At 40.2% G+C, this 13,704-nt stretch overlaps 1 protein-coding gene across 1 annotated transcript; it reads left to right on the plus strand.

Moving 5' to 3' along the window:
• The first annotated feature begins 379 nt into the window (after positions 1–379).
• RNF139 (ring finger protein 139) lies at positions 380–13,704 on the plus strand. Its single transcript, XM_072999301.2, has 2 exons — positions 380–709; positions 11,582–13,704. The coding sequence occupies exons 1-2, from the start codon at positions 526–528 to the stop codon at positions 13,387–13,389; spliced, it is 1,992 nt and encodes a 663-aa protein (XP_072855402.1). The 5' UTR covers positions 380–525; the 3' UTR covers positions 13,390–13,704.

Consider the following 13,704-nt stretch of genomic DNA (forward strand, 5'->3'; position numbering starts at 1 on the left):
ACGGGGACGGGAGCACGACAGGAGGCCCGCGCCCACGGCACGCCACCTGAGGGACGGATTTAATACGACCCCCGCGGCCAATTTGGCGGGCGCTCGGATGGGGCGGTATGCGGTTACCTTTCACCCAGTCTCGCCCCGCCCTACCCACCCCCTTAAGGGGCGGGGGCACATGATTGTGACGCTTAAGCCCTGGCCCCGCCCCCTTGAGCGGCTAGCGGAGGGACGCGCTGCAACCGGCGACGTCCTCGTTGCCGCTGAGGGAGGAAAGGAGGGGACGGGGAGGGGAGTCGAGCGCGCGCTTCCGTCCCCCCCCCCTCCGCCCGTTCTCTCGCGCTCGCGAGCATGATGGCGGCGTCGTCGAGAGTAACAGCGGCGGCGGCGGCGGCCTTGCGGCTGGGACCCCGGGTGGCTGGTCAGGAAGCCGGACGATAAGCGCCACCGGCGTCGTCGTCATCATCATCCCCTTTCTCGACCTTTTCCCCGCCACCCGCCCAGAGACGGACACGAGGCGGCGGGGTCTCGGGGATGGCGGCCCCGGGCCCCCCTCAGCCGCCGCCTCAGCGGCTGGGCCCGCAGCTCCGGGCCGGCGTGGAGGTGGTGCTGCGGGTGCCCAGCCTCTTCCTCATCGACGCCATCTTCAACTCGTCCCCGGTGTTTCCCGGTGACTCCCTGTGGGCCGGCCTGCTGGGGGTACTCCTGCGGCTGATGGGTGAGAGGCTCCCCCAACCCCCCTTCAGGCTATGGCTTCCCTGGAAGGCCCTCCGGTCCTTCCCTTGGTGAAAACGAGAGGTCCCCCCCTCGCTTTCCCATAGTTACCCCAAACGGGGAGGTGGAGGGACAGGAAGAGATGGCTGTCTCCAATCCCACCTCCGTTTCCTCCTCTTTGGAAGAGACAGATCCACATAAAACCCACTGACGCTTTCCCCCCCCCCCCGGTAGCTGTTAACTTCGCCCGTTAGCTCCTTCCTTCCTGAATAAGAACAGTTCCTCTCACTTTTTTCTGCCAGATGGATTTAGGGGAGTTCAGAGAGAAGCGAGTGCAGTTTTCTTGCATATCTGTTTCGAGTTTGGTCTTCCGTGAAATTTGTTAAAATGACAGTTGATCCTCTGTAGGCTATTGACACCTCCCCCCCCCGCCAATTTTTCTCAAGCCCTAATTGCTAAGATGTGTTGCAACAGCAAGGGGAAGGGAACAGATCTAAACTCGTGCCAAGGTTACAGTGGGTTACGTGTGAGAGTTGATTGCAGAGGGCTCATAAAGATAAGATACGCATAGCCTGGGCACGAGTATTTCTGTAATTGCCTATTTAAAAATCTATTATATAACAAGTCTTTTGCTTCAGAGATTTCCACTTTTGGTTCCATTTATTCACTTGTTTTGCTAAAACTCAAAAAAGATCCTACTTAGTTAATGCTGAACCCCAAATCAGTTTTTCTGGATTAGAAATTATGTTGTCCTTCAAACCATTCTTGAATGGACTCTGAAGAGAGGTGCTTCCAAATTGAGGATTAAAAATCAGAATGCTGACAGCTGGGCAGTTAGAGTTATGGAAACGTAGGTAAATTAGTAATTTTTAAAGACAGGTAGGTGAAGCATTTCTGAGGCACTGCATGCCATAATGATTTCATTGAAGCTTAAGGTGACCTTTTAAGGTCTTGTCTTGAATGACGTCTGCCCTTCAGCATTTCTCTGTGTTTCAGAATCTTTTTTTTACTATAATCGTACATCTGTTGCAGTTCTTGGTTCAAACACAATGTTTCTTTATAGATAGCACTTGTGTTTGTAGAATATAGCAGCTAAACCACATTCAGATAATGTCAGGACGTTGCACAGGTGTTTCTTCTTCTGTGTGCATACTGGAAAGCCACAGGCAGATGGCAGAATATAAATGTGACTCTTGTCATTATATGGTTTGTGTATTATTTCTGCACAGAATGTTTAACTGTGCAAGACATGTCATGCTTCAAATGACCTGTAAATTAATTAGGTTGCTATTGACCTCACTAAAAATCTTACATGACAAGATTTAAAAAAAAAAAAAACCTTTTGTAAATAAGACAATTTTGAATTCTTTCTTCCCAGGTAGTTTAGTGATTAACATGATGGCCAGAATTCTATAGGTCTTTGCATTATGACCAAAAGACATTTCATAGATTAGTGCCCACAAGTTATGCACACCTAATTTATGCACTAATAGGATTTATATATTTGTAGACAGTACAGTATCTGGGCAAAAAAAATTGACTGCTAATAATTTTTGTCACTTTTTTGTATCACAATTGTGAACAGTATCTAATTTAAAAAAAGGCTTAATAGTATTTGCATAATTAATTCAAACATTGTTAACCTGAGAAGATACATTGTATGCACTGAAAAGTAAATCACAGACTGCATTTCTATCAAATCATCCCCAAGTTTTTTCAGAGTATAAATGAGATCTAATTCTTGTCCCTGTTTATAAGCTTATTAAAGCTCAGAAGTAATGGATTATATGTGTAGGGAAAAAATAAATGGAAGACATTGAAAAGATTTGAGCTTTATTTACCTACAAAACTACTACGTATTGGGTGCTGGCGTCTTGTGTTTTGGGCTGTAGTTATTTTTATTCATAATTTCAAAATTAGATGTCAGGGTGATCTCATGGCTAGCTACCACAGAAAGGATTATAAAAGGAACTCTATAGTGCATGTTTCTGTGACTTTACCTATGGATTGATTTTTATCATTTCCCTGTTTCCAGAATATTCTGAAAACAGGAAAGTGTCTAAATAGTGATATAATTATATACACTACATCATTGCTGTAGCCAGTGGAATTAGATATGTTGAAGGAAAACAAATTGAAGGGATATTTGGGCAGTAGTGCTTAGAGAAGTTTCTACCTAGGTGATTTGATCTTTCAGAATATAGTGTATCAATTGTGAGTTGAGCAAACTTAGAACAAACCCATTGAAATAAATAAAGACAAAAAAGCTGTGACAGAGTTAAATCCCATTAATTTCATGTCTTGTGTAAGATCACTAACTTTAGATTGTCCCAATAATATATCTTAAAAGAGATGAGATAATAAGCAGCATGAATCTTTGAAGTGCTATCTGTTGCTGCTCCCAGACTCTGGAACTCCCTCCCACAGGAGGCTAAGCTGGCCCAATTTTTGCTGTCCTCCTCCAAGCAGACAAATACCTTTCTCTTCAGGCAGGCTTTCCCTTAATAACTGGCTGAGAGGGGTCTTTTAATGGATTGCTGTGCCTTGTTACTTTCAATGTGTTTTGGTGCTGATTTTGTTTACCTTTTTTGTATGTGGTATTTGATCTTGCATACTTACTTGCATATTTACTGTTTTTAGCTTTTAAATATCACAGTTTAATTATGTAAGCTGGCTTGGGCTCTCTTTAAGGAGAAAGGTGGGATAAAATATTTTAAATTAAAAAATATATATTCTGACAATTGCTTGTAAATGAGGCAGCGGTGATAGTGATAGCATTTTGAACCTCATCAAATGTATCCTGTTCATCCTGGTTTGAGGATACACTGAATCCAATTCCTTACATGTAATCCTTTGTAAATGAGATTTGGCAGGTCTATTACTAGATGATCTCTGTTAAGAGTACAATGATGAGATTAAGTAATTAGGGCTGTTTGAGAACTATGTTTCAGTGGTTACTTTCTTAAAAGGATTAGAGGATGAGGGGAGTCTATATTTCAAACTGTTTTTTGTTTAGCATGATATTCATATGGATCAGAACAGTAAGGATCTAAGTTATTTTACAAGATCTTTTTGTCCCTTCAGTTTTATAGATGTCCGTTAAAAAACAGGTAAATCATGGAAATCTTTGGCTAGAGGATTAAAGTGATTCATATTTCTTTTGAAATAATTACTATTAATAAGTCAAATTTCTTTTTGGTAATTGACATCTATTTATAGTATTGCCTCTGTTACGTATCAAGACAATACTTTTAACAGTCCACATCAAACCTACCTTCTGGAGAGGTATAGCCATATTTACAATTGCAGTATTGTTCAGTATCCAGATATGGGCCATGGACCTTGAGTGCCTTGGCAGTTCTTGCTACTTTGAAGGCATTTATAGCATCTTCAGAGAAATTGAAACCAATAGCCATAGTATATGAATGCTTATTAGAAAACACTACATTTTATATTAATAAATGAGAATGGAGAGGAACAAACAACTGGAAAAGCAGCCCAAATCCCCCAGTGGAAATTTGTCCTAATGTCCTTTAGATTTAAAGCTATGCTTGGTTCAGCAAAAACTGATATTTCAGGCATTTAGAAATGAACTTCAGCTAAATGCTGAAGCTGCAACATACTGTATTTTTCAGTGTATAAGACACTACTTTTCCCTAAAATCATTACACTAAAAATTGACGGGCATCTTTTACATGGAAGTAAGCTTAGATAGCTGAGAACAAAATGACACATACCTTGCCTCTGTAAACAGGCTTCCTTCAGTCACGAGGCTTAGCTTCCTATAGTCAGGTGGCAGACAGCTTCCTCCAATCACGAGCCTTATGGAACTGATGCTGAACAAACCAATTGGAACACACCTCGTTGGAGGTGGAGCCTATAAGCTCAGATTCAACAGGGACTCATAATGTCCAACATTCTGAGCCCACAGGCTGAATCCTGAAAGCTAGGTTTTCTTAATTTGGGGGTTAGAAAAGGGGGGTGTCTTACAAACGGGCGTATTATAAACTAAAAAATATGGTAAATATTTGTGAGTTTTTTTGAGGCATATGATTTGAGCATGTCCTGTTGTGACTCCTTTTTTTGTTTGATGTATTAATGTGAATAAATTCAGAATCAGGAAAATCCTATGTATTTGTACATATATATGTACAGCACTTTTTAAGCTACATTCCTAAAGTTTGGAAATTAACTGGTGCTCTTTGTAGATCTTACAAGTTCTTCCCATTGCCAAGAGATTTTCAATACCGAAACACACACCTTTCATCATTAGGTACTCAGATTTTACTGTTGTTGTTGTTCAGTCGTTAAGTTGTGTCTGACTCTTGGTGACCCATGGATCAGAGCATGCAAGACCCTCCTGTCTTCCACTGCCTCCCAGAGTTGGGTCAAATTCACGTTGGTCGCTTCAATGACACTGTCCAACCATCCCGTCCCCTGTCGTCCCCTTCTCCTCTTGCCTTCACACTTTCCCAACATCAGGGTCTTTTCCAGGGAGTCTTCTCTTCTCGTGAGATGACCAAAGTATTGGAGCCTCAGTTTCAGGATCTGTCCTTCCAGTGAGCACCCAGGGTTGATTTCATTCCATATGGATAGATTTGTTCTCCTTGCAGTCCAGGGGATTCTCAAGAGTCTCCTCCAGCACCACAATTCAAAAGCATCAATTCTTCGGCAGTCAGCCTTCTTTACGGTCCAGCTCTCACTTCTATACATCGCTACTGGAAAAACCATAGCTTTGACTATGCGGACCTTTGTCGGCAAGGTGATGTCTCTGCTTTTGAAGATGCTGTCGAAATTTGTCATTACTTTCCTCCCAAGAAGCAGCCATCTTTGAATTTCGTAGCTCCTGTCACCATCTGCAGTGATCATGGAGCCCAAGAAAGTGAAATCTGTCACTGCCTCCATATCGTCCCCTTCTATTTGCCAGGAGATGATGGGACCAGTGGCCGTGATCTTATTTTTTTGGGTGTTGAGCTTCAGACCATTTTTGCGCTCTCCTCTTTCACCCTCATTAAAAGGTTCTTTAATTCCTCCTCACTTTCTGGCATCACTTTTACTGTTGTAGGTACATGGTACACATAAACCACTATTCTACAGACACCAGCTCCAAATGAAATCCTTTATGGACATGCAATCAGCTTAAACTAATATATAGGATTAGCCTTTGATGATACTATATTTTGCAAACCCTTTTTCCTTTATTTTTCTTTTTCCTTTTTTCTGCCCCCTTTCATTTTGGTTTGCAATAACATAAAATAAAAATTCTTTTAAGCGAAGAATACTTAAGACAGTTACAGAGAAACACAGGAAGTATAATGGGCATTAAAGAGCTGATGTTACTAATTGATAACACATCTTTGTTTTGGGTCCTTCTCTTTTAGTAATGAACTCTTAGGGTTTAGAAATGAAAATGAGTAGTCTTCGCGACTAGATAGGCGGGATATAAATAAAATAAATAATAAATAATAATAATAATAAAATGTCCTTTAGTGTGTCTCCTTTTGTAGCACATGAATTTTTTAAAATAAAATCAAAACATTATTTTTCTTTTAAATTTTGATATTTTAGTTTTACAGTATACATTTTTATCTAAAAGTCCTATTCAGTTCGATGTGACTCAAATATGTGTTGTAGGCTAAAAAATAGAAAAACAAGGCTGTCCTTAGACCTCACCTTTGCCTTATTTTATTGCCTCAGTCCAGGCTGTGTTTGTCATACTTAAGTTCCACTGGAATCAGTGGTATATAAATTAGCTATGATAAGAGTGTCATGTAGGTCTTAGGCGTGGCTGCTTTTCTTTGGGCTGGGACTGTGGTCTGTTAAGCTAAACATGGAAACATTGCTACTGAAATGGTGTTGTGAGGTAAGAGGTAGATTACGTCTTATATTGTACTCAGAACAGCCTGACTTTTGGACATTTCTTTGGTGCATTGAGAAAGAAAGCTATACAGTGGTGCCTCGCATGACGACGTTAATTTGTTCCAGCGAAATCGCTGTAGAACGAAAACGTAATGCAAAATTAAAAAGCCCATAGAAATGCATAAAACCCGATTAATGCATTCCTATGGGCTTGAAACTCACCGTCCAGCAAAGATCCTCGACAGCGTGGCCATTTTCGCTGCCTGTGCAGCGAGGAATCCGTCCCAGAAAAGAGCGGGGAGCCATGTTTTTTACCCGGTGGCCATTTTGAAACCGCCGATCAGCTGGCCGAAAATCATCGCTTTGCGAGAATCTGAAGCAGGGAACCGATCATCGCAAAGCGAAATTCCCCCATAGTAAACATCGTTTTGCGATCGCTTAACCTTCAATGTCAAGCGATTTCGTCATAAAACGGAGCGCTCGTAATGCGAGGCACCACTGTATTATCCAGCAATCATACCGAGCTGCTATTTATCACAACCATCATATATATAATACACAGAACTTATAACAGAGAAAAAAGAGTTTGCTTATGTATTACAGTGATTGTGGTGCTTCCTTGATACTGCTGTATTGACCACTTTGAACTGAGCAGAAGCTTGTTTGAGCCTGCACATTAAAAGAGGTTGGAAAGGCCTACAACTTAAACTAGCTTCTGCACAAACAAAGGTTCTGCACAAACAAAGATCTGTATGCATAACGCACAGATATTGCGAAGAATATGTATAAATTTGACCTGTTGTACTGAATTGTAACAGATGCTCTTGCACTAAAGTGGAACATTTGGATGTACTAAGATCCTCTCATAAGAAATAGGATGTTTTACAACTATGACTCATAAGTCAAGTCTGGATAAGCCTCAGGTGATGGGTTGCTCAAGGCTCAGAAATGTTTTTCTGGTGTCTCATTGCAAATTCTGGTTTGGGGCTATGATGTAACTCTAAACAAATGACAGTGGGATGCACGTGAATTACTTGATACTACTGAGGCAGAGATTTTAAGGAACAGGCATATCAAGATGGCCTGTAGCATCAGTGCAATTCAGATATTTTATATGGAACTTATTTCTAGCACAATTTAAAAAATTATGTTAAGGACAAAAATAATTTATTCAGCATCACATCCTCAGTGATATGCAAGACAAGAGTTACAAAGTAACCAAGAAACCAAAACCTGACTACTAAGGCTGTGGGCTGTTGTAATTATGTAAATTACTGTGTGAGATCACAAGAAGCCCGAATTGCTGTACTGTACCTTGTTTTGTGGGAATGGTTGTGTTCTGTAAGTTTTTGGAAACTATGGTGAAGAACTTGTTCTTCAGAATTTTTATACAGTCGGGTCTTGACTTAAGAACGGCTTGAGTTAAGAACTTTTTGACTTAAGAACCGCTCTCACAGGAAAATACTGACTTGACTTAAGTACTTAGATTTGAGTTAAGAACTGAAAAAAAACCACGTGGGAGGCAGGGAAAGTGCAAAATGTGAACTTTCAGTTAACTGTTGGCCAGTGAAAAGGGTGCCTGTCTGCTTCCTCACTCCTCCCAGCGTTTAGAGAGTGGATTGGGAGACAGTCTTCGGACTGCCTGGTACTGGACTGCCTGGACTGTATTTTCCCTGCCTTCCCTGAACCTTTCTTGACCTAAGAAAAAAAGAAACAAAATATCCCCCTCTAGTGGTCGAAGGCAGAATAGCAGCTTCCCATTAGTTTCTATGGACGGAAAAGAGCAGATACGGATCAAATGGTTTTCAATGCATTCCTATGGGAAATGCAGATTTGACCTGAGAACTTTTTGACTTGAGAACCGCCTTCCAATACGGATTAAGTTCTCAAGTCAAGACCCCACTGTAGTTCTTTTTACTGTGGTGAGTTTATCAACAATTTATAGAATCGTAAAGAACGATTATAATGTGTGTGTGTGTGTGTGTTTGAGAGAGAGAGAGAGAGAGAAACACTAAACATTTTAAATGACCAAATCTAATCCAGTTTTCTATATTTACCTGGATGGTTACACTGATCCCCCCACCCCTTGCACAGATATGTAACTAAAGAAGTTCCTTGTTTATTATATTGGCCACACTAATGAGTTTGTTAGAAAAGGGCCTTACTGAAAGGCAAAAAATCTTTCCAAGAGCTAGCAATAATCAGGCAGGTGATAGAAATCTTAAAATCTAATTCTTTTAATTACTAGGTTGTTAGCTTATGCTTATTCATGAGTTATTTGTTTAATAACTCATTGTTAAATTTTCACTTCTTTAATCAAGAAGGCAGATTTGCATGACCTCTTACACTATTACTGAGAGTCTCTTCAGTGATTTAAAGTTCCAATACAAATGTACAGCAGGTTGGCTACAGACCTAGTTGCACTTACAGCAGATGCTGGGTTCTGGGAATTAGGGATTGTTATGAGGGTGTGTGCGTGTTTTTGGTCTGGTCTCTGAGTATTCTTTGTGAATTTTGTTGTATGTGTATATGGTGTATATACATTCAATGACAATAAATTGATTCAGATTGTAGGTTTACTCTAAATATAACTAAGATTGGATCCAACAAGAAATGCCTCAGTTACTTTAGCTTAGATTCCAGTAGTATTTTCTGGCTACTTTCACCTCAGTAGAACAATTTAAGACACGCCATCAAGTTTTCCTAATTCCTTTATTGCCTCCAAGGACTAGATTTTGAGCCATTCCCTTTTTAAATATCGTTTTTCCTAGGTTTATGGAAAGTCACATGTGTTTTCTATGTTTCTGTCTTCAGATCTGTTCCTTCTCTTGAGCCAAGTTTTGTATATTGCAAAAACTATAGTAGCAATACTTTCTCAATACTTTTCTCTCTGAGCCAATCTAAGTTTGTCTCTATTTACAGTAACCAGTGTAACTGAAAGGTCAATGGTATAAACAAGTTATTTTAAGCTTGAAGAGGAGGTGCAATCCTCTAGCCAATCTGAGCACATACCCCCTGGCCTTAAATGCACCAGTGGGTCTTTAAGGTAGGTCAGGTGGCCAGTAGTTGAGACACAACAAATATCCTTCCTGAAAGAAAAGTTTTTTTGAAGAAAGATTATTTACTCTCTTGACCATCTTGTGTCCATACAACCTTTTTCTCCAGACCAAATGTATTAACAGAAAATATATAAGCCTTAGTACAGTACTTATAACAAATAACTTCCTTTCCCTGCCACCACCAATATATTCTAAACTGCCATCATACTGCTTTTCAGGTAAAGATGTGCTTTTAGATTATTTTTAGATTGTGAGGCAGATTTATTTTCCTGATGAGTTTGTTGTCAACACAGTACCTCAGTGATTGACAACATGCTTCATAAATATTAGTTGTTGCAAGCCATATAGGCCACACTCTTAATTTTAGATTGATACTTGTTTCCAGTTTGATTTAATGTTTCTTTTAGGAGAAGCCTGTGTACTCCAGCAGGGATCTAGAACCTGTTCTGGCTACCTACCACAGGCAGTAAAAACAGGATTGCTGTGGAACATCTGATAAATTAACAGTAGTTAGCTAGTTAGCTGAGCCACCTTGTTGGTTCACAAGTAGCACAGACTTACTTTAATATAAATAACGATCCCAGTGGGTTAAATGATAGTGAGAATGCCTTTTTTACTGTAAAAAAATACAACTGTATACACATAAAATACATTTTTATCCACTGGCATGTTTTCCTTGCAACTCTTGTTTCCTTTAAAATTTGAATACTGTATACTGTATAGCCGATTACTTCTAGTCATTTTTTAAAGCTTTTTCCTTCATTGGGTAAACAATCTAAGAAGTAAAGCAGGAGTGGGAAACTCATGGCCCTACAGATATTTGTTAGATCTTTGTTCCCATCACCCTAGTCTGACTAGCCAGGAATGAGATGTTTTGGGAGAGCTAGTTCATTAATATCAGGAGCCCTGTTGCATAGCCTCAGGTCCTGTATTAGGGAAGCACAAAATTCCAGTGGGAACTGGTACTTTCACCTGACCAAAAATACTAGGAAATCAATAGGACCAACCCAGTCCAAAATTGTTCTTTATAAAACTTGAAGTGGATTTGCCACAGGCTGCACTACTAAACAAAACAGAAACGGCTTGTAAAACCCCTTTTAAGGTAGGATAGGGCCATACTTTGTTTTGAAAGACAACTCCTCTGGGAAGCTTCTGGAAGTGGCAGATTTAAAAATTTGTTTGGGAGCCCCAAAAACAGGAGGAAAAAAATTAAGATGTTGCCAGTATTCACTAAAATTGATCGTAAGTTCTAAATCCTTCTTTGCTAGTACATCATAGGCATAGGCATCCTTCAGTCTCGAGAGACTATGGTGTAACATGCTCTGAATCGAGGAGTGTCCTCTCCAGAGCATGAAGCCCGGGTAAGGTAATATGGAGGATAGGCTGTTACCCAAGCAGCAGATCCCCCCTCTCCACATTGCTGAAATGGTCCAATGGAAAGGCAAGAGCCAATACAACTGGTTCCAGCAATGTCGCAGGAGTTGGCAGAACGACACATGCTGCCTTCGGGACTCCAGCTCCGGATTTTGCCTCGAGGTTAACTCCTGAAGCCTTTTCCATGAGTGGATATAGCCACAAGGCAGTGGAGGTTTGAAATTGGAGTTTTCCTTCTCCTAGATGGGCTGCCTTCCATGGCTGACGAGCCCCACCTACCCGGTAGTACATCATACTTACTGAAATATTTGAGAGGAAAATCTGTGGATGTGGAACTAGAAAACTAGAATAGCATAAAAGAAATCATCCACTCTTTTGTCCCCAGTATTTTGGAGGTGCATAATATCCATAAGAGCTGATATTCTGGAAGTTGGGATTTACTTGAATACAGTGTAGCATCAGTGAAGTGAACTTTGGTGTTCTTGCAAAGGATCTTTTTTTAAAAGACACATTCATTCAGAGTGATAATGCTAATTGTAAAGTATATGCACAATGTAATCTTTTCCTCCTTTTTTTCTCCCCAGGTGTCATCGTATCCAGTGTTGTCCTGGTTCTGTCCCAGCGAGCACTATTCAAATTTTACATGATCAGCTCTGCTTTCCTGTTAGGTGCAACATCAGCATTGGTGAACTACTACGCTTTTTTGCACATAAACTTCCACAGTGCCTATTACACAACTCCTTTTGGAGTTCAGCTCCTTCCCCATAAAGGACCGTCCCTCTGGATGGCACTCTGCATCCTTCAGCTTGCCTTTGGAATTGGCTACGTTGCCCTGTTAAATATTGAGTCTGTGTACTCTCAGCTAATCATCCTGGACTTGCTGATTCCAGTTATAGGTCTAATCATTGAATTACCTTTACACATCAGGCAGACATTAGTCTTTACCTCAGGCTTCATTTTGACATTATATACCCTAGTAATTTTAGCTTCCAAAATGAAACGGTTCTACTACTCTACAAGATATGTCTACCTTCTTGTAAGGCACATGTATCGCATTTATGGATTACAGTTGTTGCTAGAAGATACATGGAAAAGGATTCGTTTTCCAGCTGTATTGCGCATCTTTTGGCTAATGAGACTTGCAGTTCAAGCTGTTGTGCTAACTTACGTTGTCAAAATGGCAGAAACAGGCATGACATTCTACATGATTCCTTGGGACAATTTTTGGGAATTACTTTGCAGCCTTATTATCAGTGGCTGTGATTCGACTTTAACTGTATTAGGTATGAGTGCTGTAATTTCATCTATAGCACATTATCTGGGAATTGGTATTTTGGCCTTTATTGGATCTACTGACGAAGATGACAAGAGGCTTGGTTTTGTGGCACCAGTTTTATTTTTTATTTTGGCCCTGCAGACTGGTTTAAGTGGACTGAAGCCAGAAGAAAGACTAGTCCGCCTAAGTCGAAACATGTGCCTTTTGCTAACTGCAGTCCTGCATTTTATTCATGGAATGACAGACCCTGTCCTAATGTCTCTGAGCGCCTCTCATGTGTCCTCCTTTCGCAGACATTTCCCTGTTCTCTTAGTCTCAGCTTGCCTCTTTGTTCTTCCTATTTTCCTTAGTTACCTCCTTTGGAACCACTATGCACTAAATACTTGGCTGTTTGCTGTTACAGCATTCTGTGTGGAACTCTGCCTAAAGGTTATTGTTTCTATCACTGTGTATGTACTATTCATGATTGACGGCTACTATAATGTCCTATGGGAAAAGCTGGATGATTATGTCTATTACGTTCGATCAACAGGCAATATAATTGAATTTATATTTGGAGTAATAATGTTTGGGAATGGTGCCTACACCATGGTATTTGAATCAGGAAGCAAAATCCGAGCTTGTATGATGTGTCTACACGCCTATTTCAACATCTACCTACAAGCAAAGAATGGTTGGAAAACCTTTATAAATCGCAGGACAGCCGTTAAAAAAATCAACTCACTTCCTGAAGTTAAAGGAGAGCAACTGCGTGAAATAGATGATGTGTGTGCAATCTGTTACCACGAGTTTACTACATCTGCTCGCATAACTCCATGTAATCATTACTTCCATGCACTTTGCCTTCGGAAATGGCTCTATATTCAAGACTCATGTCCAATGTGCCATCAAAAAGTTTATATTGAGGAGAAGGAGAACACAAATATCTCAAATAACAATGGGTTTGTTGCATTTGATGAAAATGAAGCTGATGAAAATCCTATCCCAGGAGAAGCAGCTGTTGCTGAAAATGAACTAAATGAAGAGAATGACAGTACAGAGAGTGAGGAAGAGGAAGAAACTGAGAGTTCAACTCATTCTGGTATCACAGTGTCCGAACAACACTCTGACCACTGATCTGGGCTTGGACCAGTTTGAAATATCATGTACTGAACACTGTGGGTGTCTGTTAATAGTGGAGTTCAACAATGGAATAAAAGCTTCACTTCATCAGTGTATATCTAAGCACATGAACAGTATCTCAGAATGTTGAATCTGTGAATGGGTTGTTAGTTTACTGTGATATGCTACTGTAAATATACCTCTAATTACTGCTGGTCTCTTTTGTGACCACTTAAAACTTTTATGTACATTATTGTACATGGAATAAAGTGTTTTTGCATATTTTTAAAGAGTTGAGCAAAACACTCCTTAATAAAATTATAATCTCTA

The sequence above is a fragment of the Pogona vitticeps genome, chromosome 4, assembly GCF_051106095.1.
Source record: "Pogona vitticeps strain Pit_001003342236 chromosome 4, PviZW2.1, whole genome shotgun sequence".
NCBI classification, from domain to species: Eukaryota; Metazoa; Chordata; class Lepidosauria; order Squamata; family Agamidae; genus Pogona; species Pogona vitticeps.

Coding starts and splice junctions, on each gene's coding strand:
- RNF139 (XM_072999301.2), top strand. CDS start 526: ATGGCGGCCCCGGGCCCCCCTCAGCCGCCGCCTCAGCGGCTGGGCCCG. Junction 710..11,581: donor GGTACTCCTGCGGCTGATGG/GTGAGAGGCTCC, acceptor TTTTCTCCCCAG/GTGTCATCGTATCCAGTGTT.